This window comes from Symphalangus syndactylus, chromosome 8 (genome assembly GCF_028878055.3).
Source record: "Symphalangus syndactylus isolate Jambi chromosome 8, NHGRI_mSymSyn1-v2.1_pri, whole genome shotgun sequence".
Taxonomy (NCBI): domain Eukaryota; kingdom Metazoa; phylum Chordata; class Mammalia; order Primates; family Hylobatidae; genus Symphalangus; species Symphalangus syndactylus.
The window spans coordinates 141,092,589-141,119,540 of record NC_072430.2 but is presented as its reverse complement, the minus strand read 5'-3'; the positions used below and the strand labels follow the sequence as shown (position 1 = coordinate 141,119,540).

The window sequence follows — 26,952 nt, the reverse complement described above, 5'->3', positions numbered from 1 at the left end:
TTTCAACTGAAAATACGTGTCCTGGAGCTTTGTCTTTTCCTTCCTGGACTTTAATAAACACTTGACGTGACACAATCTTTAGTTTCTTTCTGAATTACGCCTACACACATGCAATCCAATTGAAGGTGTTTTACTACTATTCTTGCTTCTAATAATAAAACTAAGTTATTTGATTGCCTGGTTTAAAGGTACAAATGCCTTCTGGCCCCAAATTCCCCTCATGTTCTACAAAATCACTGAGAAAGAATCTAAAGTTTTGCAGTCTTTGAGATCTTTTTCTTTCTCCTCAGTTACTCTTAAGGTTTATAAAGTGACTGCCCTTCAGCCTCAGGTTTGAGTAACTTCAACCAATTTCCCTCACGTCGACTTGAAAACAGGAGCTCTCTCCCTAAAATGATCACACAAAAAGCCACTGTTCCTGATTAAGTAGGGTTTTTTGTTTTGGGTTTTTTTTTTTTTTTTTTTTTTTCATTCAGAAAGCCTATACTTGGCCTGTTCTGGGCCTGATTAGAAATCATAATACCTTCTCAACGCTTCAACGACTTGCTGTTAATACAGGGAAAACACACCCCCAAAGTCCTGCGTGTGTCGCACAGGCATGCTGCCTTGGCGATGCTTTATGAACTTTTTTAAAATTACGACTGCAATGTCTGCCCCTTAAAAGAAAAAAGCTGATGGGCAGCAAACTACAGCCATTTCTCCATTTTCCTTTGCTTTCCCACCCCCATCCTGGGCAGCTTTCCCCCGCCCCCCAATCTCCTGGAGATTGTGGCATTAAGTTCTGCAGTTGTGTGCACATTCAAGTGTTTATGGCAGAGACTGGGGAAAAAAGAGCAAATTGTTTCCAAGCTAGAGCTCCCATGTGCAACTTTGCTTTAGAAAAAGGCTTTCCATCTGGGGAAAGTTCATATTCTGATGAAAGAAGGACGAGCAGTTTATCCACTTAAAATCTATGGAAAATTAAAAGCACAGAAACCAGCAGCCTCCACTTTCTTTGCTAGGCGTGCCTAGCTGATGTCCACATTTTTCCTGGAATAAATAAAGGGACACTAAAGGCAGCGTCTGCCTTTAAAAAGGAAAAGAACAAAGTTACCATGTTGAGACTTTGCAGACTGAAGTTTCAGGGGATGTCACTACACCAGATACATTCAAAGGGCTGTAAACCATTTAAGGAGGCTCTCTCCCACTTTTGAAACACTAAGTAATCCTGTTGTGAGCAAAAGGAAAGAAAGAAAGAGGAAGAGAGAAAGAGAGACAGCCAGTCTGACTTTTACAACTTCTCATTCTCCCTGGAAGTTACAAGTCTTGGCTAACCACCCATCCCTGACCTCACTCCAAAGTTCTCTCAGTCAGTCCTTGAATCTTTGCACATGCCAACAAAATTGAACAAAATCCACATTTTACCTGAAGAGTATATTTAAACTGCAAAATAGTAGACTTGTGCGTGTGCTTCCCCCACCCACCCCCACAATTGAATTTGGACTTAACAGCTTCTAAGAGAACAATACTCAAATTAGATTAGCAAGCGTGCCATCAAGAGAAGAGAAGACCGGGCTGTATTTAACATTCACGTTTATAGCTTCCGGACTTACAAACTCTGGTAAATCCCCCAAAGTACTGAATTCAAATACATCTTGGACTCACAAAGATTCTCAGCAGTTTTCTGCTCCATTTAAGGATGCGTCTTATATTAAGTGTTCATCGTTCTGGAATTATGTATTTACTGCCAATTTTATCTGTTTCCAAACTGATATACTAGAAGCAAAACAGGTAAACAGTGGGTGCCAAGCTAATCCCCATGCCAAATTGGTCAGGCAGAATGGATAGTCTGTGTTCTCGCAAAATTCCCCTGCTTACTGGAGCTTAAATAGCCACACAGCAAATAAACACCAGATTCCTAAATACGCATGGAAACTTCCTTCTGCAAGTGACTTAAGAAAACTGCCCTTTGCTTTCTGAAGCGAAAGGTGAAGCCCTCCGAATTAGCAAAAGCACTTTGCAATGCAGCTACGTGCAGCCTGGGTTTTCAGAAACCAGACCCACAGATGCAAAAGCACCCATGTGAGCGATTTTAAAGAAGTCCTTTGAAAAAGACCACTTGGCTTAAGAGCAGAAGCCGTGCCTTCTTTCCGAGCACAGCTGCTGCCCGAGCACTGTTTCCTTACCTCCGGGCTGGCTGGGCTGGCTGTGCTCGCTCGCCTTCCTGGCTGTGCTGTGCGCTGGCTCCCTTAGTGCTGAGCACTTTGCAACAACTGTGAGCTCTGCTGGCTGCAGACTTGCATTATATACACTGCAGAAAAGAGCCTCTAGCCTCTAGATGGCAGCTTTGTAACCCACATCTCTCTCTCCCCCGTGCCACCCCCATCCCACAGGCAGACACACACACACACACACACACACCCCTCTTGTAAACCTCACTAGTCTGTTGTTTCCTGCACAAGCGTACTCTTGGGAAACCCCAGCCTTCTTTCATTTGCAAAATCTGATGAAGCCACAAGGTCTAAACCCCATGGGGGAAAACGTCAGCCGAAGAAAAACTGCAAAGAAACCTTAGTGCTTGGCAAAATCATCAAATATTTATCTGGTCTCAGGTATATCTTGAATAATCCCATTAACACCAAGAGTTCCTGTGAATGCCTCTTCGCTCCAGGGAGGACTTTGTTCCCAAGGCAAATTACTCTGAACTTCTGAACTTCGATGTTGATTTACTAAGCCTGGGTTTTCCTTGTTAATTCCTCCAAAACAGAAGTAACAGTTTTGGGATGACCAATGAATCGATACCACACCGTATATCCCCCAAGTGGGGAAAAGAGTCTTTATAATAGATTATACTTGAATACTTTTACTTGTAAAGGACTTTAGGTACAAAATCCTTGAGACTCTAATCAAGATAGTATTCTACAGTGTCTGCCCAGTGCCAGACACGCATTAGGAAGATAATAAATGCCTTTTGATAATGTCTTTCTCTGAGATGAGTCTGGCAAACACTTTACTACAATTATTGCAATCTACATTCTTATTTGGAAGCGTACTGCTAAAGCTCCCCCCATGGAGGAATTCAACCTAAAAATGTGATCCAGGTGATACTCATCTCTAATGCCCCATTTACAAAAATCGCCCATAAGATAGGGACCCAAAGGCCACCCGCCAGCCCATCCCATGTGCAATGCTCTGGCTTTCGTATTGCTTTCTGATCTCCTGGAGTTCTTAAAGAGCGGCTCAAGTGGAGTGTGTGAAGTCATCAGCTGTATTCACGCCTTCTCCAGAGCTAAAACTTTTCGAGATTCTTTTTATACTTCTACTAAAAATAACAGCAGACGCTCGGTCCCAGCGCTGAATCTGGGGGACTGGGAGGTCAAAGTCTCACGTGGCTAGAAAGTCTCCGTGTGGAGAAAGCCCTTAACAAAAGAAATATTTTGTTTGGATAAAAGCTTCACATTTTTCTCCTGAACTGGCTGCCCAGCGGGAGGCGAGGCGCACACCTGCTCTCCGGGGGCCTCCGGAGGGGTCGCCCTGGGGCCGGCCTTTCCCAGCCCGAGCGCAGCGCCCCGCCACCGCCTCTGCAGGACAGCGCAATCACTCTTCGTGTCACATCGGCACCAAGCACATCTCCAGGCTCCCCAGAGACGCTGGAAAGGAAAACTGCGAGCGGCTGCGTCTACCCACACCCAAGATCTAGGCGAGACCTCGACTCTCTACAGCATACATGTCCTGACTTTTTCTGTCCTGTTTCCTTCTTGTGGGGGACCCTGTGTCTGAGCCCGCTGGAAATGTACGGGGATCCCCTCTGGACTGCAGCTCGGTTTCCGCTTTCTGTGGCTGTAGTCGTGACTCCGGGGCCTGTCCTTCAGAGAAGGCGCTCCGCATTGCCGAGCCTGCGCGCCCGCTGGAAACACAGAGTGGGTGTGAAGCCGTTCTGAGCTAAGTGTACTGTCGCTGGAAGAAAGGCCACATGGGACCCCGGACAGGATGCTAACGTGGAAGAAGGAAAACGCAACGCAGTTTTTTTAAAAAGGAGCACCCACTTCGTGTGTCCGGGGCCCGCCCTCGCTCCGGGGCCAGAATCCACGAGGCCGCCTTGCAGCAGCCTGCGCCCTGCCCCGCCAGCCCCGGCCCCGCGCCCGCCCACGGCCTGCACCCAGCCCCGCACCCACACCCGGCCCCGCGCCCTGCCCCGCACCCACCCACGGCCGCACTCAGCCCCGCACCCACGCACTTCCCCACGCCCAGACTTGTTCCGCACTCACGCACGGCCGGGCACCCGGCCCAGGCGCCTGCGAGGATTCTGGCCCCGGGGTCACCGCCCTCGCCCTTCGACGTCCCCCACCCGTCCCCTAGTTCCGCCGGGCGGGGGTGCTGGAGGCTTCCAGACGGGGAGGGGCGGACCAAGCGCCAGCGGGGAATGGGGCGGGGTAGGTGGGGAACCCTGGCCAGGCTCGCACCCCAGGAGGAGGAGCTGGGTGCTTGGGGCCTGAACTTTGCTGTCTTCCTTGGGCCTCCCACCCTGTCCCAGAAAATAGACCTGGGGGAAAACGAGAGGGTAAGCAAGCAGGGCTTTTTGAGAAAAAGAGATTCCATTGCCCTAGGACCTAAAAGTCTCTTTTCAAAGTTTTGAAGAGTGTCTCTGCTTTTGGTAGATTGTGTTTTCAGTGTAAGGGCAGAACTCCACCTCCATCCTCTAGGGGTCCCGGCTGGGTCCGAGAATTAAATTGACATAAGATAGATGAATAGGAGGAAAGCATACTGCAAGTTTCACGCGGCATGGGAGCCCTCATACAGAAATGCAGACCCGGCCGGGCGCGGTGGCTCACGCCTGTAATCCCAGCACTTTGGGAGGCCGAGGCGGGCGGATCGCGAGGTCGGGAGTTCGAGACCAGCCAGGCCAACATGGTGAAACCCCATCTCTACTAAAAAATACAAAAAATTAGCCCAGCGCGGTGGTGCGCGTCTGTAATCCCAGCTACTCGGGAGGCAGGAGAATCGCTTGAACCCGGGAGGCGGAGGTTGTAGTGAGCCAGGATTGCGCCATTGCACTCCAGCCTGGGCGACAGAGTGAGACTCTGTCAAAAGAAAAAGAAAAAGAAGGGAAGGGGGAAGGAAGGGAGGGAGGGAGGCAGGCAAATCCTCCTTGGGGAAAGAAAGAGAGAGAGAGAAAGAAGGAAGGAAGGAAAGAAAGAAAGAAAGAAAGAAAGAAAGAAAGAAAGAAAGAAAGAAAGAAAAGAAGGAAGAAAGAAACAAAGAAGAAAGAGATGAAGACCCGAGCAAAGAAAGCAAGAAAGAAAGCAACAGAGAAATGCAGGCCCTAGCAAAGAAAAAGAAGGAAGGAAGGAAAGGAAGGAAGGAAGGGCAGACCCGAGCAAGCAGTTCGCGTCCACTACTTAAATACTAGATTGAACAGAGAAGAATGAACTTTGAAAATGTGACTACAAAGATTAGAGTGACGCTATGCAGTAGTCTTTAGGTGGCAGCTTCTAGTCCTAAGGATAAGGATGCTGTCTTTCCTTCTGGTATGGGGAGAGTGATCTTGCACCTGCTGTTTTTCAAGTGCCTTTCACTGAAACAGTTACCATGCCAGAATGCATATTTTAACCTTTTCAATAAGGTCCAATATAATGGTTCCTTTGGGTAGGAATGTGTTTGGTGGCATCTAATAGAAAACTCAGAGAAGGCACTAACAGGACGCTGTCCCTACAGCTGTCCCAGCTGACCCAGAACTCAAAGTTCCTGGATGTTTTGCTATCCCTGAGTGCTCATTGGAAAGGGGTCAGGAAGGGGTTTCAGCTAAGCTCCTCCCTCCTTCCCTGTCTGTAATCTGCACCTGGGGTTGTACGCCCCACAGGGCAGACGGTCAGCTCTGTCTGCTCTGGGATCTGATTTGCCTGTAGACATGGCACCACCAGGCTTCTTCCAGAAACCGCACCTGACTTAAAAGTGCGAGGATCCTGGTGGGCCACAGCGGCGGCAGGTAGGGTCTGTGCTCTGGGAGCCCCGTTAGAGTGGAGACAGTGCAGTTATGGTGACTGTGATATGACCCCAGAGAGGCTCAGCTGCGCCACTGGCCTGAGGACGAGGCATTCCTCATTCTTGGAGTTGTGACCCTGGGAAGAAGCTTCATTATCTGGTAGCTGGGCATGGCAGGCGTCATTTCACCTGGGACTGGACACTCCCCCAGAATAACCGCAACACCAAGCCCCCTTCTGCAGGGGGGTCTTTGCAAAGACAGCCCCTCAACTCAAGGGGATTGGGTTCCTCTGTCCAGAAAACCTGGCTTGGAACCCTGATATATACACAATGTAGGGGTGGGAAAAGTCTACCTCCCTCCTCTTAGGGTCCCAGCTGGGTCCAAGAATTTAATCCGCACAAGATAGATTAACAGGAGAAAAACTTAATTCAAACTTCACACAGCACAGGAGCCCTCATAAAGAAATGAAGACCCCAAAGAAGTAGCTAAAGTCAGTTAATTATGTAGTGGATTGGACAGAGAAGAGTTAGTTGTGAAGAAGCCACTAAATTATATGGAGAGGCTTAAAAGATAAGAGTTATTTTTAACAAGATCTGTACAGAACTCTCCCAGCTTCAACTTTGACTATAGAAAAATGTTGCATCATCTAGGGAGGGCATCTTTCACATAGGAATTTCACCCTCTGCTTTTGAGAAACAGCAGGAAGGTCAAAGTCATCTTGTTGCACCTGCTGTTTTTAAAGTGTTGAACTTAGTCAATACGTTGGAATCGCATATTTTAACCTCTTCAACACCATGTCTCCTCATATAACAGCATCTTTGAATTGTAGGTTCCTATCTTTATAATTATAATAGAACCTTCTATTCTAGCTGGGTGCTTGTCAGGATTAAATGAGAGGATGCACATGAGTGGTTTCTTGCAGGTACCTAGAATGGCTATTTCTCTTCCTCCTCTCTCCTCTGTTCCCAGTCAAATTCCAGTGATAGCATACAGTTTTAAAGGAATGCAACAGATACATATTCCAAGGCTTGACAACATTTTTGAACGCTCTGATGAAATTTAGAAAGGTTTAATAGTCGGCTGGGTGTGGTGGCTCACGCCTGTAGTCCCAGCACTTTGGGAGGCCAAGGCGGGCGGATCACGAGGTCAGGAGATTGAGACCATCCTGGCTAACACGGTGAAACCCCGTCTCTACTAAAAATACCAAAAAAATTAGCTGGACGAGGTGGCGGGCGCCTGTAGTCCCAGCTACTCGGGAGGCTGAGGCAGGAGAATGGCATGAACCCCGGGGGGTGGAGCCTGCGGTGAGCCAAGATCGCGCCACTGCACTCCAGCCTGGGTTACAGCGAGACTCTATCTCAAAAAAAAAAAAAAAAAACAACGAAAGTTTTAATAGTCATAAGTAAATCTGAGTGTTCACTGTTTTCCCATCTTTCTGTTAAGTATGTTGCCTATCTTCTCTCATTTAATCTTCACAGCAGCCATAAAGGTGGCAGTGTCTTTATCCCACTTTTGTAATTGAGGAAACTGAGGCCCAGAGAGACTAGGTGACCTGCCTAAGGGTGGCTGTGACTGAATGGCAATGGCGTTCCAATCCAAGTGTGCCCGACTCCATGGCACATGCTCTTACCTAGTACCACAGGAAAAATACATTCTTAAAAGAAAAACAATTGTAAAAACCTATAGCAGGGGGTGTTAAGTCCTAAGACTGCAGACTTTTTTAAGTCTTAAAAGCAGACCCTAAGGTAAGAGTTCAGGGACAACTGATTTATTAAGGAAGTGCTTTCAGGGAAAAAAAAAAAAAAAAAAAAAAAAAAAACTAGGAAGGAAAAGAGAAAAGGGCAACCAAGGGTATGATTTCTGGCTAAATCTCAGCCTCAGTGTGATCCCCATGGCTCTCTGAGCCTGAATGACACCCTGAGTTTGCCCCTGTTACCAGATAGAAGGTCTTGACTGAGTGATCCAGGTTCTTAGCACATTGAACAAATAATTTAACAAAATGCACAAACAAAGCAACAAAAGAACAAAGCAACAAAAGAACAAAGCAACAAAAGCACAAATGTATTGAGCGAAAGTACACTCCACAGACTGGGAGCAGGATCCATCAGGCGGCTCAAGAGCCCCAGTTGCAATGTTCTTTAGGGTCTTTATTAAACTAGAAGAATTTGGTAACACCCCTAGGTACCCTTTAGAGGCCTCCAATAGAGTCCTCCAATTGCTTACACCTTATGGGAATGAAGGATTGGCCTGTGACCAATCAGGCTGAAGTGAAGCCTTGGCCTCTGACCAATCAGAGGCATTTCCCGAGAGGGGGGTTTTTTTGTAGAGGGAGGGGCCTCTGGCGCCTGTCGTAGGGGCATGGAGAGGTGGAGTTTTCCTTTCGGTCCAATTCCAAGAAGTCAGAGGCCGGTGGGCCTTAGGCTCCCTGTCTCCAGACCCTATTCTCCTGCCTCACCCCAGCTGCTGTCACAGGGGCTGGGGTTTCATACCCCTACATCTTCCAACTACTGGATTAGGGCTGCTGGGTGGTAGAAGGGAGAGTGCAGCCCCTCAGATACTTCCTGATCACAGCCTGTGTGGGCACAGCGGCTGCAGTAACCCACCTACAGACAGTCTCTCAAGGGTCAGTTCCAGTCGCAAGCCTGGGCAGTAAACCCACGTTAACGGTGGAGGGGGGGCACATCAGAACCTAAGGGGGTCCCGGCATCTGGGAGCAGCAACACCAGTATCCACCGCACTAGGTATCTATGGCGTCTCTCATGTCAATTTTGACCAAAGTAGAGGAGTGCTCTCTAATTAATCCTCAGACCACTCTGCTTCTCCTTTGCACCTGACACTCTCGCTTCCTGGAATTCTCTTTCTGGCCTGTTACATGGCCACCTCCTTCTCATTATTTTGATGCAGGCTTAAATATGATTGCTTTAGAAAACCTTCTTTCGCCATTCTAACCAAAGAATCTTCCCATCCTAGTTACTCTCTTGTTATCCTATTTTTTCGTGGCACTTACTACCATCCAAAGGTATCAGTGCACTATCTGTCTTCTCCCCAACTGGAGTATAAATCCATAGAGGGCAAGAACATTGCTATTCTATTCAATTCTGCATCCCTGTTTCCACACACTGTGCTTGGTGCGTGTCGGATGTCCATAAATATTGACTAAATGAATAAAGTCAGGTGAATGACATTTGTGAATCAGGTTTTTGTCCTCTCCATATTTTGCCCACCTGCTTCGCCATGGAAATATGGGAGTGGGGAAGGGGGACAGTATCCAGGGTAAATGTTTTAGGAAAACTTAACACATATACTTTGAAAATTGGAAGTACTTCACACCTAGGAATACGCAGATACACATATGAAACCAATACACTTATGAAAAGGTGGGGCAACTTCCTTAGTCGTTGGGGAAATACAAACTGTAGTTACGATGCCATCCAACTGCACACCAACCAGAAGGGCTTACATGAAAATTACTGAGTGTGAACAAGGATGTGGAACCACCAGAATTCTCATGCACCAGTGCTTCTCCAGCGCTACGTGGTGAGAGATCGGCCTTTCTTTCTTTATAAATTTCCATTGCAGAACAAAACACATGGTCCACATTGTGAAGCTCCTCCCACACCCACTTCATAATGCAAGTATGACAGTATCCAAACTGGTCAATGCACTGCTGGACGAGAAGAGACTGTGTATTTGTACGTCAAAGCAACATCAAATTTCTATAAAAGTTTCTAAATGCTGACACTGAATTTCTGAACTTACCTCGTTGCAATCTAATAACAAATAGCTGACAGTCCACACTCTGAGGGGCACTGCTGTCCCTGGGGGTAGGAATGTGAATTGGCACGTCCACTTTGGCAGTATTCACTAAAGTTGAACATGCTCATACCTTGTGACCCAGAAACTTCACTGCAAGGTACATGCCCAACTTCAAGTTGTATACATTGCACCAGAAGAAATACTCAAAAATGTTTACAGCAGGACTATTTATGAGAGACCCAAACTGAAAATAACTGAACATTACTAGAAAACATTACAGACCAATATCCTTCATAAAGATAGACATAAAAACCCTTTAAAAATAAAAAAGCAAAGCAAATCCAGCAATATGTACGATATACTGTGACTAAGTGGGATTTATACCTGAATTGCAAAATAGGTTTAACATTTGAAAATAGTATAACTTGCTAAATTAATAAAATAAAGCATTTGGCAAGATTCAAAATCAATTCATGGTAACAACTTTACTTGCACTAAAAATAGAATGATTTTGATTTGACTTACTCCCCAATTTGATATTAGACATGTATGAATTCGATGTAAGCCTCATATGAATACTTACAGCCAACATCATACTCAATGGTTGAACACTTCACTTCTAAAATTGAGAACAAAGCAAGGATATTCATTTTCACCATTTCCCTTCAACAGTGTACTAGAATCTCTAGCTAATGCACAAGGAAGAAGAAAAGAAATAAGAGCCATATGGATTGGAAAGAAAGATGTAAAACAACTTTTATTATCAATTGACAAGATTATTTATGCAGAAAATCCTGATGAGTGTACAAAACAACTTCAAAAACTAATAAGTCAATTTAGAAAAGCTGAACAATACAAACTCAGTATACAAAAGCCAGTCGTGCAGCCGGGTGTGGTGGCTCACGCCTGTAATCCCAGCACTTTGGGAGGCCAAGGTGGGTGGATAACCTGAGATCAGAAGTTCGAGACCAGCCTGGCCAACATGGTGAAACCCCATCTCTACTAAAAATACAAAAATTACCAGGCATGGTGGCGCGCACCTGTAATCCCAGCTACTCGGGAGGCTGAGGCAGGAGAATCGCTTGAACCCAGGAGGCGGAGGTCGTGCCATTGCACTCCAGCCTGGGCAACAGAGTGAGACTCCATCTCAAAAAAAAAAAAAGTCAGTTGTGTTTGTATATATCACCTTGAAACACATAAAATTCATAGGAATAGATTTAACAAACGACAGTCATGACCTCTAAACTGAAAACAACAAAAATAGTCCCGAGGGAAATTAAAGAAAAATAAAATAAATGGAGAAGGATCTTGTTCATGGATTGGGAGACTCACTTGTGTTGTTATTTTCTTTCCATACTCTTCTTTTTTTAGATTTTATTTTAATGTGGTAAGAACACTTAAAAGGAGATCTGCCCTCTCAACAAATTTTTAACTGTACAATATATTATTGTTGACTAGATATAATGTTATACATTTATATATCAAAACTTTATGCTTACTGATTCGTAACTCCCATCCCCTAAACCCTCACCTCTAGTAACCATCATTCCACTCTTTGATTCTATGAGATCACTATTTTAGATACCTCATATACATGGAATCATGGAGTATTTGTCTTTCTGTGACAGGCTTCTCTCACATAGCAAAATGTCAAGTTTCATTCATGTTGTCACGTATATCAGAATTTCCTTCTTTATTAAGACGGAGTAATATTTTGTTGTATGTATATACCATATTTCCTTTATCCATTCACCTGACAAAGGACATTTAGGCTGTTTCCTTACCTTGGATACTGTGAATAGTGCTGTAACGAACTGGGAAGTGTTTGCATCTCCTCAGGACCCCAGTTTCAAGTCTTTTGGATAAACACCCAGATCTGAAGCTGTAAAACTCCTAGAAGGAAACAAAGGGGAGAAGCTTCATGACATTGATTTTGGCAATGACATCAGAAGCACGGGCAGCAAAAGACAAAATAAACAACTGAGATTACATACAACTAAAAACCTGCACAGCAAAGGAAACAATCAATGGAGTAAAAAGGCAACCTATGGAATGGGGGGAAATATTTGCAAACCATTTATCTAGTAAAAGGTTAATCTCTAAAATACATAAGAAACTCCTACAACTCGACAGGGAATAAAAACAATAGTCTAATTTAAAAATGGGCTAAGGACTTGAATAGATGTTTCTCCAAAGAAGACAAGCCTATGTCCAATCAGCATATGAAAAAAGATCATCAAACTCAAGACTAATGGCTGAATGTCACTAGTCATCAGGAAAATGTAAATCAAAATCACAACGAAATATCACCTCACACCTAACAGGATGGCCTTTACAAAGAAAGGCAACAGGTGCTGGTGAGGATGTGGAGAAATTGGGACCCTTGCACGCTGTTGGCAGGAGTGCAAAATGGTGCAGCCACTATGGGACTCTGTATGGGGCTCCTCAAAAAAAATTAAAAATAGAACTACCATATGATCCAGCAATCCCACTTCCGGATATGTATTCAAAAGATTTGAAATAAATGTTGTTAATGTCAGTGCTCTCCCAAATTGCTCCGTAGATTCAATGTAGTCCTAATCAAAATCGCAGAAATTTCTTTTTGTCAAAATTGGCAAGTTTATTTTAAATTTTATTGAAATGCAAAGGACCTAAAAATAGCTAACACTCCCTTGAAATGGAAAGTGTTGAAAGACTCACAGTTTGCAATTTCATGACTTATTATAAAGCTATATTAATGGACCTAGTGTGGTATTGTCACTAGGACAAACAGAGCAAGGAAACAAAATAGAGAGTCCAAAAATAGACTCACACACTATGGTCAATTTGTGTTTGCAAAGACACCGTGTGTCTGTTGAAGGACAGTCATATTAATCTGTGGTGCCAGAAATCAAATAGTCATCTCTAGAGGTCGGGATAGACTGGAAGGGAATTTTCTGGGGGGCGCTGGAAATGTTTTGTGTTCCCACTGGAGGAGTGGTTATGCGGGTATATACATTTATCAAAGGACATCAACTGTACAGTTAAGATCTGTGCTTTTCATTAAATTTTACCCCAATAAAAAAAGCAAGTTGCAGAATGTTCATATAAAGTGATACTATTTAGGTACAGTTCTAAAGCGCTCAAAGCAAAGCACATATTGTTTGTAGAGCTATACAAAAAACCACAGATGGAAGAAAGGCTATGTACCACCTTGAGGACAGAGGTTACCCTGGGGCAGGGAGAGAGGGAAATGAGATGGAGGGAGATACATAGGAATATTTTCAACGTCTCTACAATATTTTTATTTTTTAGGCAAAAATATTCACATTTGTTAGACCTTATTGGTGGGTACATAGATATACTTTATATTACTTGCTGTTACCTGTATTTGAAATTTTTCATTCTCAGCTTTCGGTTTCTTAAGAAAAGAAAAAACCCCGAATATAAAGTTCTGAGTGAAGTATTACTTTCTCTACTTTCATTTCATTGTAAAGTTTGACACAGAAAAGAATTTTTCTGATCTCTGAGTAAGGCCAGGAAACTTTTGCCATGAGAGTATATCAAAGCACAGAGGGCCTAATGGGCTACTAAGCACATAGGGTCAAACCCAGGTCGCATTTTTCTGAAAAGTTGGTAACATTCTGAAGTATTGTGATTTCACACTCCTCAAACATCAATATATAGATTTTAGCTTCAAAACATAAAAATGATTCAGCTTAAAAATGTCTAAGTCCTGAAGGGAATTAAAGAATAAATATCTCAGTATATCTACTCCAATTATTTGATTTGATCATGATTTTAAGATTTAAATTTTATATATGCTAATAGTTATATTTTTTTCGTTTCCACTTACATTTGAAAATACTCTAAAGAGCTTAAAACAACATGAAACAAAACTAATAAGGGAGACCCTTCCTTCCTTTTTATTTTGAAATAACCATAAACTTAGAGAAAAATTTCAAGGTAAGGAACAAAGAATCTTTATTCCCTGAACCATTTGAGAGAAGGTTGCTGAACTCATGCCCTGTCACCCTCAAAATACTTAAGTGTGTATTTCCCACAAATAGGGATATTCTGCCGCTTTATCCCAATGTAACCACACAATCAGGAAGTTAGCATCAACACTTTCCTTCCTTCAAGTTCCCAGACCCCACTCGAGTTTTGCCAGCAGAGGTAGGCGGTCAGCAGGACTCGTCTCCCAGACCAGATTGAGAACAGGCCAAAACTAGAAAAAGACACAAAAAGCGTCTCTGGTTGTTCTCGCTGCCCATCACCCTTAGCCATTCCCGCCAGCGCCATGACAGTTTACCAATGCCATGGCAACAGCCGGAAGTTACCACCCATTTCCTAGCTATTTCTGGATGACCCGCCCCTTTATTAGCATGTTATTAAAAGTGGATGGAAATATGACTAGCAGTGGCCCATAGGCTACTACTCTCCACGCACTGCCTATGGGGTTGCCCTGCTCCCCAAGGAGCAGGCACGGAGATGCATCACTGCCGGACTCAATAAAGCTGCTTTTTTCCACCACCAGCTGGCTGTTGAGCCCTTTCCTGAGGGAAGCCAAGAACCTGCCCTGCATCACAACTATCCCAAGCGCGTCTGTTCTAGAGAAAGACTCCTCAGAATCACGCGGTGCATTTAGTTGCTGGTCTCTTTAGTTTCCTTCAGTCTGGCCCAGTTTCTCAGTGTTCCCTTGACTTTCATAACCTGGACACATCTGAACATAACAGGTTGATTATTTTGTAGAATATCCTTCCATTTGGATGTGTCTGATGGTTCTTTATGATGACATTCAGGTCTCACATTTCTGGCATGCATATCATAGAAGTGAGGGTGTGTTCTCATGGCAACCCATCCGGTGGTCACCAATACCAATTTGTCCCGTGACTGATGATGTTCACTGTGATTGGAACTGGCTGTCAGGCTGTTCCACTCTCTTTTCTCTATGTCATTAATAAGTATTTTGAAGGAATATTCTTTAAGTGTATGCAAATATCTCATTCCCAAACTTTCAGTTTATTTATCTGTTTATTTCCATCTGTATGAACTTGTGGTTTACTGTTCTATTTCGTGATCTATAATCCATCACTCTCAGTATTTAGTTGACAGCTCAGATTATTCCTGATTTGGCCAGTGGGGGCTAGCCTCTGCGTCCTTTCAATATATGGCCATCATTCTTTGAATACTTCCTCATTTTCTGGCACAAAAAGTCAGTGCAGGCTCATCTTGCACTTTCTTTAAGATTCCCTGGAATCTGCCTTTCCAAGGAACCTTAGTGGAAAACAATATTTAGAAGCCGAGATCTGGGTGCAAAGTGTGCTTCTTGCTATTGGTGTGTTGCAACTCCCAGGCTCTCTCAGTGGTAAAAGCCAAGACATCTATGCGTATGCGCACACACACACACACACACACACACACACACACGTTCACATGAAAATATATATGCACATATCTGTATTAACAGTAATTGGTTCCCACCAGCATCTCTAATTCCAATCCATTATACAAAATTCATTCAAGTTTTCTCCATGTCCGTGTTTGTAACTCCCTTCTCCACAGTGAGAGACCTAGCTTCCATTGTCCTCATTATAATATTTATTTGCTCAGTCCCATTGGATGTAACTTTATTAGCTTCTTATTGTTGCTGAAACAAATCTCCATAATGTTAGTGGCTTAAAACAAGACAAATGGCAGGGCGCAGTGGCTCATGTCTGTAATCCCAGCACTTTGGGAGGCCGAGGTGGGGGGATCAACTGAGGTCAGGAGCTCGAGACCAGCCTGGCCAAGATGGCAAAACTCCGTCCCTACTAAAAATACAAAAATTAGCCAGGGATGGTGGCGGGCACTGTGATCTCAGCTACTTGGGAGGCTGAGGCAGGAGAATCGCTTGAACCCTGGGAGGCAGAGGTTGCAGGGAGTCGAGATCACAACATTGCACTCCAGCCTGGGCAACAGAGTGAGACTCCGTCTCAAAAAACAACAGCAACAAAAAGACAAATGTATTTTCTTACAATTCTAGATATCCTGGGCTGAAATCAATGTGCCAGCAGGGCTGCCTTCCTTCTGGAGGCTTTGGGGCCGCATCTGCTTTCTTGCCTTTTTTGGCTACCAGGGGCCACCTGCATTCTGTGGCTTGGGCCCCTCCTCAAATCACTCCAACCTCTGCTTCCATCCTCACACCCCCTACTACTGACCCCCTGCCTCCCTCATGTAAGGACCGTTGTGACTACAGTGGCCCCACCTAGATAATTCAGGATAATCTCCCATCTCAAGGCCCTGAACTTAATCACACCCCTTTTGCCCTATAAGGGAGGATTCACAGGTTCTGGAGCTCAAGATGTGGACCTCTCTGGGGGCTCTTATTCAGCCTCCCACAGTAACTGGCCTCCCGTCTCCGTGGCAAGCCCTACCCTGGCTGCACACAAGCACCCTCTTCCTGCTCAGGCTCCAACTCCTGCCTGTTCCCGGTCCCCTGCTGTGGATGTCCTCCTCACCCTGTCTGCGACCTGATACCCCGACGGGGCGACCCTTCCGTGAAAATGCTCCCCTCATCCCACATGGACTGTAACTCCTCACACAGGAGCCCCCATCCCGGACACCCTCCTCACCCCACTCTGAGCCTCTGTGGCTCCCGTGGCAGACTCCCCCCACCTAGTTGCTCTAGGACTGAATTGTTGAGAAAGGAAAGGGAAGACATGGGGAGCAGCAAGATCTTAGTTTCTAAATATGCTGTCCCTAAACATCCTTCACAACAGACTCCCAGTTCTAGCTAAAGTGACATTTGCTTCTACAGAAGCCCTGTGGCAAAGGAGTGAGCCAATGCCCCCTGCTTCTTTTTTTGTTTTTCCTTTAAGGTAAGAAGGCCATGTAAGTTGATATTATTTGTTGATAATTTCCAGAAACCCTACCAGAACTAGTTTAAGCAAAAAAGGAGGCATCTGCTGGCTCATGTAACCACACAGAGGCAGAATGAGGGCGGAGTTGGCCTCAGGAATGACAGGAACCAGGGGCTGTCATGACATCAGGATGTCTTCTCTGTTTCTTTTCTCTGCTTCTCTCTTCTCTTGGATGCATCCTCTCAAGCTGGAATCAGAGCTGAAGGCAGCTTTTAGGGCTCATTTCTTCTTAGTTTCATGACCAGGTATGAAAAGGGACTTCTCTTTCCTGACACATTTCTGACACAGATCAGGAGTCACTCCCTAGATCAATCACCATGACCAGCAAAACGAGGTCAGTTATGGATGAAATGGCAAAATATGAAATGGTCCAATGGTCCTGCTCCATTTTGCACTATCAGAGTGCAGCTGGAGCAAGTTTTTGAGGGGAGATATTCCCCACCCCTGCAGAGACCTAGACCTATAGGAGTGTACTCGTGCCCATGATTGGTATAGAGTGAAGATTCTGAATTGTCACAGAGGTAAGATGTGTAATTTACAAGAGACAAAGCAAAAGCAAAGAAAAAGCACAGCAGAAAAACGGCTCATGTATCTGAAGGGCTGTCAGGTGAGACCTCGTTATTTCCAGAAGCAGCACTGCTTCAGTGTGAGCAGGAACTTCCTGAGCATCTCAGACAGGAAGTGGAGGCCACCTGCCACTGTGGATGCCTCAGCATGAGCTTGGCAACCACTTGATTGGCATGTGAGGATTTGAGATTCAAACCCTGAGGATGGGGGTGGAATATAGGACCTTTAGAGCCCCTTCCAAACGTGACATTCAGTGAACCCCTACTCTGATGCTTATTGACTCACTGCCTCTCAGCTACAAATGCACCCTTTTTGCCTGTTCTGTGAAAATAAGTGTGGGCCCCTTTAACTATTTCTACTTTGCCAGTTGGCATGATACTAAGCTTGACAGGAGAGGATGCCAGAGAGATACAGCAGGAGGAAGGGTTTTGTTTCCTAGTTTGGTGTGTCAGCATCTAGGGCTCCTGCCCTGCTCACACCTTCTCTGGTGCCCAGTTCTCCCAGCGCATGGCAGCCAGACCCTTCCCTGCACCCCTTGCTGTTTGTGGTGGGTGCCTCTAATGAGACACTTCCCCATGAACAGCTTTCTTGGTGCCCAAGAGGACAGGTTTCTGGCACCCAGGGAGTGCTGCAGTGCTCTCTCCAAAATCTAGACCTCAGCCCTGGGAGGCAGGTGCTTCTCCCTGGATGCCCTATCTCAGCCCTAGGGGTCATGACTTCTCCTATGTCCGCTAATCCCATCTTCCTTAGAGTTCTCTTTACTTCTTTCTAGCCAATCCCTCCTTACTCCAGTCCTCTGTTATAATTAAAAATTATTTGAATCGAACATTCCCTGTTCAAGTTACTGTGGAGTTTCTTTCCCTGATACATCTGTCTTTCTTCTAAATATTACTTTCTTCCTGATGCCTTCCTGCATAGCTCTTATTTGGAATTCTTGACTCCCTCTGGATCCTTAGTGATACTCCATGTTATACATATTTGTATAAGATGCATGAAGAATTACTAACCCCTCGAAATCAAGGGACTATGTCTTACTCACTTATTTTCCCAGAAAGGAGGAAGGGAGAGGGGCAGATATCAGAGCCACCTGGGACTTTTTCCAGTGACATCTTCCTCCATGAGATGAAGCTCGGTATCCACCCAGGATGCATCCCTGAGGCTTGGCGTCACTCCTGGTGTACTGTGTCCTCGTGAACCTCTGTCCAGGACCCTCTCCAACTGTGATGCAGACAGCAGGTGGGAAACAATTTTCTGAACAAAGCTCTACACAAACAGATTGTTCAATAACAATGCAGGATAAGCTTCCCAGAATGATGGAAACAAGTAGAGATGAAATATTCAAAACATTACCAAAGAAAACATTTTCATTTTCTAAAGACGTCTGAGACATTCCACTCCCTTTACTGCAGCAGACGCTGACAAACCAAGGGGCCTCACTCCACAAGCCCAGCACTCGCAGTTTGCAGCTGCCCTGAACACAGGCTTGCTGGTGCCTCTCCCGCATGGCAGGGCACCCTCCTGAGCTTCAGGGATTTCAGGGGCCGGTCCACATGTGTGCCTTCAACCATTGGGAGCTTCCTTCTTGGTTCTCAGACTTTAAGCAGGTGCTTCTGCATCTGTGACTTAACTCACTGAATTTGTGATCCTGTTCCAAGCAGCCAGGTCATTTTCCAGCTCAGCCTGTGTTCTCCTGTGCTGGGAACCTTTGTGATGTGTTTTCTCTCCCTCTGGCCCTTCTTTATTGGCTTTTCCATGTCCTGTTTTTTTCTGCCTCAAGCAAAATTAAAGAGTTCCCCTTAAGGGACTGTAAGCATATATCTGCCAAATGGCACCTGTGGTTTTCCTTAGGCGTTGGATATATGATGAGCCAAGATCTTCCATCTGCCCCTCCAAGTCCACTCTCTGCCCTCTTCCACCTACTCTCTGCCTGGAAGGCTCCTGGGGCCTCTGGCTTCAGAGTGGGATTCACCCCTGGGGCCCTCAGCAGGAGGAGGAGGAGAGAGATATCACCTGCTCTCCCACCCACCCCCCAGGGTGCACTGCAAAGCAGCCAACCGCAGGCAACTTGATCTCCACTACAAAGGTGGAGCCAGGTGTTGCGCGGCCTGGAATGGACACAATTAGGGTAGTCCTGTAAGAAAAGGAATATCACATGATAAACAAAATGCCAGTGTCACTCCAACCACCAAGCATGGGCCAATGTGCAGAGGGAAATAAGAATGAGAAGAGAAATAGAATAACCCGATCCTGGCTAAAATGTGTGACTTCTGCAAATTTCTCAAACACTTTGCTAACGTGAACACATCCTGAGGCCTCTCCTAGGGCCTGGGAAGAGGCCCGTACAAGTGGCCAGCGTGATATCTCTTTATCCTTCCTATGACCCTACTTCTCGGCCCTGGGGTCCCCTCCCTCCCTGGATCCCTCCCTCCCTTGTCCCTTCCGTGGCTACATGCTTTATGTTATTACTCAACTTCGAGTTTCCTACACGCAGAGCATGTCTCTGCAAATATTCTTTTGAAAGCAAATACTTCTGAAATCACCCTATTCCAACTGCATCATCATAGTTCATCTATATTTTCTACCTTTTTAACAATAGCAAGTATTTACCATTTTTTCCAAATAAAATTATCTGTCTCCCCTCCTCCCAAAAAGGAAAGTTGTTTTGAATCACTGCCACAATAGTGATCACCACTACGCAAGAATGAAAAGGAGGGGGGAAAGACTGGGAGGAGGGACTCCAAAACCTGAGAAGTGACTTTCTTCAGGTGATGGGGACTGTTGACATTTTCCCTTAGTTCTAATTTTACTAATTTCCTCACATTTTCACCACGTATAATAGAAAGTAGTTGAATGAACTTCAGACGCATGACCAGCCCTTCTCTCCCCAGCATCTGTCCCCTCTGACGCCCTCACATCCACCCGGAGGACACATTGAGAAGTCCTGGCCAGGGCAACTGAACAGCAAGGTCTCCCTCCCTCTTCACTCTCCTTTCAAGGGCTCACAATGCACATTTCCATCTTAAAAGACCAGCACCGTTTTGCTCTGGGAAATCCCCTGGGTCTTCCTTACAAAAATGTAAATACCCTGAATCAGAGTATTGGATGGGAAACCCAGGCAGAAAGTTCCACGGGGGTAGAGACCAGGTTTCAGTTACCCAAATGCTGATTAAACAAGAGAAGAAGCCAGGCCCGAGTGCACAGGAGGGTCCCCAAGCCACAAGGAGGGGAAGGACCAGCAGGCCGACCAGAGCTGAGCCTCTGAGTGGAGGCCGTGGCTACTTGACCTGCCTGGACCAGGGCAACGCTGTCTCAGAGTCGGGTGCGCCCAGCCCCTCCTAGCCTTTTGTAAGGGGTCCCACATGCAAGGCTCAGAGAACTAAGGGCAAAGGGAGCCAAGCCCATCCAGGTCTTGGAGGTCTGGGCTGAAATATCAATCAACGCCGGTTCCCACTGAAAAGGAGAAGCACAACATTGTTTCCAAACAGTCCAAGGCACATTTTATTATTTGCAAATATTCCATTTTGCCTTTTAGAAGCCATTGTTCTACTAGACCAGAGTGCGGAAGGCGAAGGAGTCTGGACACCGTCCATTTTTACGTTGGAGTCAGTTAGTCTGCGAATCAGCTGGTGCCTGGACCCAGTTTTCCCACAGAGACAATGCACACTGGGAGATTCAGGTGGCAGGATGGCCCCTGATGCCAGCTCACCCACAGCACTGCCGGACTGCTGTGCCCACCCAGGACCTCAGGGTTTCAAGGGGAAATGCTGTCTGAGTCCCTCCTGGGGGCCAGGAGCATACTTTGCTTCCTGCAGCCACCAGGCTGGCCTTGGGGACAGCCACCTCCAGCTCAAAGCCACCAGTGGGGTCTCCTGAGGCTTGACAAGGGACTCAGATGGCCAGGTGGGAGGGGAAATGGGGCTTGGGGCATGAAGCCTGAGAACTGGACTTCCTGGCTGTGCCCATATGCTGAGCCCTGAGCACCGGGAGGCTGAGGGAGAAGAGGCACCAAGCTTCCACTTCTCCCGGTGCTCGCCAGGTTCCTCCCAGCCCTGCCCTCGGGAAGTGTGAGATGCAGAGGCAGGACCTGAACTTGTGGAAGAGCCCAGCGGGGCAGGTGTGCCTACAGGGGTGAGGAAGGCAGGGAAACTGAAGCAGAAACTTCCACAGGGAAGAAGGCACTGTCCCCATATCAAGGACTTACAAACAAGGTGGAGGATTAGTAATATGAAACCAGAAGGAAGGGCCCGGGCTTTCCAGCTGTGGGAAATAGAAAGGTAAGAGTCATTCTTGCAGCAACCCAGCTGGGGCAGCCGTGTGCGAATGCACATGACATAGAAAGTGGTTTCATGAACAATAAACATAAGGACAGCAGTAAGAAATATGTATTGAGTAGCCGCTCTCTAATGGAGACTTTGACTTTGCATTGTTCTTTGAACCCTGGTGACAGCCCTACAAAGAATTACTAAGACACCCATTTTACCTATGAAGGGTTGAGGCTCGGAGAGGTTTCATGCCTTGTCCAAAGCCTTGCTCAGTGACGAGGCGTCAGGTCAGTCCCCAGCTGACTGAGGGAGGCTGGATTCATTTGCTCTCTGAGAGCCCACATTGCCCGAAGCTAAGTCTCGGCCTGCTCACTCCTAGCCTCACCCTTGGTGCAGACCACCTGCCTGAAACCAAGCAGAGTAATCTCACAAGCCTGGATATCCTTGGAAGGTGCTGCCATCAGTCAGCATGTATTTTACTGCCCGATGACGTGAAGAATGTTGACACATCAGCCCTAACTACACCAATGGAAACTGAAAGGTTTTCTTTTGCCAAGGTGAGCAGCGTGCACACTGGCCTGGCAGATGTGTGTGCAGCTGGGTACCCTGCCACCCCCAACATCTCCCACGAGGACCTCGTCTTGCAAAGCCATACTGCCACATTACATGCCCAGTGGACCCCAGGGGCAGACACGAAGAAGGATGTTGTTGAATTCTCCTCATACACCACCTTCACTGTGCAGAATGGCTAAGAAGAACCAGCCCCTCGCATGGCCTTAGGGATGGAAACAGACTATGCCCCAACAGGAATCCACACTGCTGCGGTTTGGCTGTGGCAATGGAACTGGAGCTGTTGATGAACCTGCATTTAAAAAGCCCTTGTCAAAAGGGCCCCGGGTACCTGAGCAGACAGTGCCCTGCCCACAGCAGGCAGCCTTAGCACAGGCCCTCACAGTTGGGGATGTCAGAAACACCAGAGAGCTAGAAATTCCCTCCGTCACATTAGAGAACTGATGATTTGCAAACACTGTTCACCCATCAGTCCTCCAGAAATAAATGTTCACAGCCAACTTTCTTCTGCCAAACCCAAAACAGGTAACGTCCACTTTCAAAATGCACTTCCCGGGGATGTGCAGGGCTCCACCACTGTTGCACCTGCCGCAGCTGTGGAGGGCAGGTCCGTGGTGGCTCCTTCCCTTTCACCCATGGGTTGGGTGGACCACAGACCACACACAAGTCTTCCAGCACCAACTGTGATCCTACTGCTGTTCTCACACCCAGAAGTGCAGCCAAGGGAGGAGGGTGCTGCCCTAATGAACATCTTGACTCCACTATTATTTAGTTAAGAATTAAATCACTTGAAAACCTACTGGCCACATACCTCCCAGTAGACCAGACACAACACTTAGTCAAGAGGCCTCATGAAGACTAATCTTTCAGAGAGACAGACATGCCACCTCGCTGTGTGCGGGGACCCAGAGGATGTGAGCCTTCGGGTCATTAAGGAGGAATGCAGGATACCTAGGTTACCCTGCTGGCAGGGACAGGGAACCGATGGGGCCCTCAGCAGGGGTGACTATGTAGACTTCCATGAAAGGATATGGGTAGGCTAACAGAGGTCAAGGAGGGACTGTGAAGCAGGCTGGGGCCAGCAAAGGTGGAAGCTGCTCCCTTTCCGCTTACTCCACCTTTGGGTCTGCAGGGTCGGAGCTAGGGCTGGAGGAGAAGACACAGGGAGAGGGCAGGGGCAGAGAGACCTGGACCTGAAAAGTGTCTCTGCTCAATTTTATTGGAAACGAGAAGAGCTTATCTCATATTGAATAAGCAAAGTTTACCATCAGTTCTTAGTAACACATTAAAGCAGTCTCAGGTTCCTTCCAAAGTGGACCTAAGGTAATTTAGGTTTTTCATTTAATTAAACTATGCCAATTCTCGACCAAAAGATGCTCAAGTTAAAGTTGTCAGAGTAGCTTTAAATATGTGCGCCCTTGTTGCTTGTCATCAGGAATGATACTCCAAAATGATCATATGACCTCTTTAGATGCATGTGCATGAGCTTTTAATAAGCTAGTTGGCAAGAAACGCATCCAGTAAGTATAAATCACAATTAGATAAATACTGAACTGTGCTAATGTGAGTTTTTATTGGCTGTTATGTCAGAGAAGGTCAACATCTGCAACTCTCTTCAAACAATGCTCCATAGTCTCTGCCATTAGAGAGTCACATGGAGCTCTCCTCCCAAGTTGAATGATAACTCTTGCCCGTAAGGTTTACAGTGTCCTTGCTCAGCTGTCCTCTTCCTGAATTGGTTTGCTCATGAAAGATGGGCGGGGCGACAGAGCTAAGAAGTCAGATCAAAGACCTCCCTGCAAGATGCCACACCCTCCCTGGGAAGATTAATGAGGGAGACGGTGAAAACCTTACCATCTTAACCTAGGTTCTGGTGGGAGGGAGAAAAAATGTTCCCTGAGAATTCAAAATAACATACCAGACTTTATGTGGGTTTAGGGCCTGATTTCATAACATCTTTGTGGTCCAAAAATATCTTGGCTAAGAATTCAGTTTAAAGTAGGCCTTCATGCAGTAGCCAGATTGAAACAAACACACATGCTTTCTGGGAGAAGCATTCTCAACCTAGGCCTCAAACCATTCCCTGAATACCACTGATCATGAGTTCATAATAAAAAAAAAAATAAATCGTAAAATACACAAAAAAAACCCAAGATACTATGAGAATTGAGCAGGAACAACAAACAGCAGAATCAAACCTGTAAAATTACAGTTATTAAAATTATCAGATACAGACTGCAAAATTAGACTGTAGAAAAAAACAGAGACATGGGAAATGGGAAGGAGAAATGAAAACTAGGAAAGGCCAATGGGAATGTGGAAGATACATCTAATTGCAACTCCAGAAGGAAAGACTTCAGAGAATGGGATGACACAATAATCTGGGAAAGTGGCTCCTCTGAGTTTTCCAGAATTGATGAAAGACACAAATCCTCAGATTCAGGAAGCACAACAAATCTCAGGCAGGAGGCACTGGAAGAGCTAGCACCCAGATACACTGTAAAAAAAAATGCACGAAAGATATCAGGGAAGATCTTAAAAGCAGCCTGGAGAAAAGGCAGACTGCACAAAGAATGGGCAATTCGATTGAAATATGACTTCTCAGCTGCAAAAATGGAAGCCAGGAATCAGTGGATTCATATCTCTAACATGATGAAAGATAACAGCTGTCAATCTAGAATTGTAAGCACAGGATAATTACCTATTAAGAATGAATGCAAAAATTTAAAAAACATTTAAACTATCAAAAAATTGAGTTTTCTGCCAGCAAACCTTCCTTAAAGGAACTTCTCAAAAGGTTCCACTACTTAAAGAAATAAAATGGTCTCAGAAAACAATGGTCTGATATGCAAGAAGGAAATGTGAGCAAAGAAAGTAATCTGCTTGTAGGTAAATCCAAACCAACTTTCTTCATATATTTGTGGGGCCTATTCTTTGTGTATAAAGAATACACACTCTTTGACAGATAAACCTAGAGGTAAATTTGCCTCTCTAAAGAGCATTTCTCATTTAGGACCTGAACTTCCATAAGTATACTAACACTTTTATACTGTATGACTTGAAATATGTTAAAAAGCAAGAAGAAAAAAACAAGAATAATATTTGTAAACAGTCATTAGCTCTCTATAAAGAGGCTCTGGGCAATTTTTATTTCCTTCTTCACACTGTACTAGGTTTTCTGCCATTTCTAGAATCATTATTGCTGAGGTCTCACAACCACCTGTCATCACGACAATGTGTGTCTATGGACGGGGCGATGGATGCCGTCTAAGACAGGCGGAATAAGAAGTCTCCACCAACCTCCAACTCTCTGACTCTAGAGTCACTGCTGCTGAAGCCTAACAAGAGAGGATGTACTGTTCAGGGGAAGACAAAAGTCACAGGGCCAATGCCACATTGATTTACAGTGGGAACAACCACCTCCAAGGCCAGCCCCTTTCTCTCCCTGTAGGCAGCTCGTAGAGAGACGCCAAGACATAGTGAGAACATGCTTTCACTGGGGTGGATTCAGAGCAAAGGGAGTAGGCTAAGTGAGCCTCCTGCATAACGGTCACAGGAAACACAGCCTCCTTGTCCTTCCTGCCAGTGGGCTGGGTCGCCCAGTCCCCTGGACGAGGCTCCCCGTCCCCAGGCAGGGTCTGGATGGCGCTGCCACATCTGTTTGTCTCTGGTGCTCTGCACACTCTCTGCTGCCCAGGTTCTCCAACCCTCTCTTCCTGTAGTGAATAAACCTTCAGGCAGGAGGGTGGTCGCGTCTGGCAGGCCTGAGCGCTCTCTCCACGGTGACTGGATGTCTGCTCATCTTTGGATGTTACAATTGAAATCTCACAGCACACTCTGATACCTGTAAATTTAATTTATCATTATAACCACCAAAAACTGACAACAATTTTTATTAAATTTATAGTGGAAAAGTGTCTATGTAATAAAAATCACAATGTGGACTAGCCCTGCCCTTGTGGAGAGAGATGGACTCAGAGAGACAGAGGGGGAGCTTCACTGATCACTGAAGTCAAGAGGTGTGTGTCAGTGAGTCCGCCCTGAGAGGACATCCTTCCAGAAGGAGGCTTCAAAGAGGTCCTTTCCCCCGGGGGCACACCTGTCATCAAAGTACCCAGTACCCATTGTGACTACAACGATGTAAAAAATCATCTTCCTATCACAAATTCAACAAACTTAGCTAATTATCTAGCTTCTCCTGGGACCAAGAATCGTTAGAAAGAAGATTCTGATATGGGAGCAAAACATCGTGTTGCTGGTGCTTCACAACTTACAAAACGTGGTCCTGTATTTTCTCCAGGAATACATGCAATGAGTCTCTGAAAAGGAAGCAAAACTCACAGTGGTGAAACGTGGCCCCTCCTCTGTAGTCATGCTGAGAAACAGAGAACAGCTGTCCACAACTTCATTTCCTTTCTCGCAGACTTGAAACTTGGGGCTTTTCGCTTCTCATTACACCGTATGTTTTCGGTGTGTGAAATTCAACAATGATACACTAAACCAGGCAAATAATTTAATAAATAAACATGACTTCTCTTTCTAATAATATAAATTTATTTGGCTTGGAAAACACGGTGAGTTCTCCCCATAAGAACTATAAAGTATATTCCCAGGGGCTTTATTTTACATCCCCAGATCGAAGAGATTCCGTGTCATATGCCATGAAATCTTAGCGTCTCATAACCAAGTTGTAAAGTGCAGCATTGAAAGTTGATTTTGTCTGCCTGCCACACTTTTATTGACGATTTGATACACTCATTCTTCCCCGGAGCCCTGATATTTTGTGCACTCTTCTTGCCATACCCTGAACATCATGTCTAAACATTACCTGCCTGTGGCACTCTGGCTCCCAGATTGTGGGGTGCAGCCTGTGTCTTTCCTACAGACATCTGCACAAATGCGGAAGAAATGTCAAATAGAAACCCTGAGTTTCTATGTGATGTGACTTTGAGAC

The 26,952-nt window shown here is 45.7% G+C and overlaps 1 protein-coding gene across 9 annotated transcripts in view; it reads right to left on the bottom strand.

Moving 5' to 3' along the window:
• ACKR3 (atypical chemokine receptor 3) overlaps positions 1 to 26,952 on the bottom strand; it is a 45,585-nt gene that overhangs the window by 10,114 nt on the left and 8,519 nt on the right. For 2 of the 9 annotated variants that reach the window (XM_055291071.2, XM_055291070.2), the window contains exon 1: positions 2,166 to 4,087. Coding sequence is in view for 1 of the 9 variants with exons in the window: in XM_055291069.2 (XP_055147044.1) it covers positions 11,503 to 11,611 (109 nt within the window). In the remaining 8 variants the exon portion in view is untranslated. Of the gene's footprint in view, positions 1 to 2,165; positions 4,100 to 4,216; positions 4,405 to 11,502; positions 11,612 to 26,952 lie in introns of those variants that run through there. The other 7 variants (XM_063645778.1, XM_063645777.1, XM_055291072.2 and 4 more) reach the window with 7 other exon arrangements.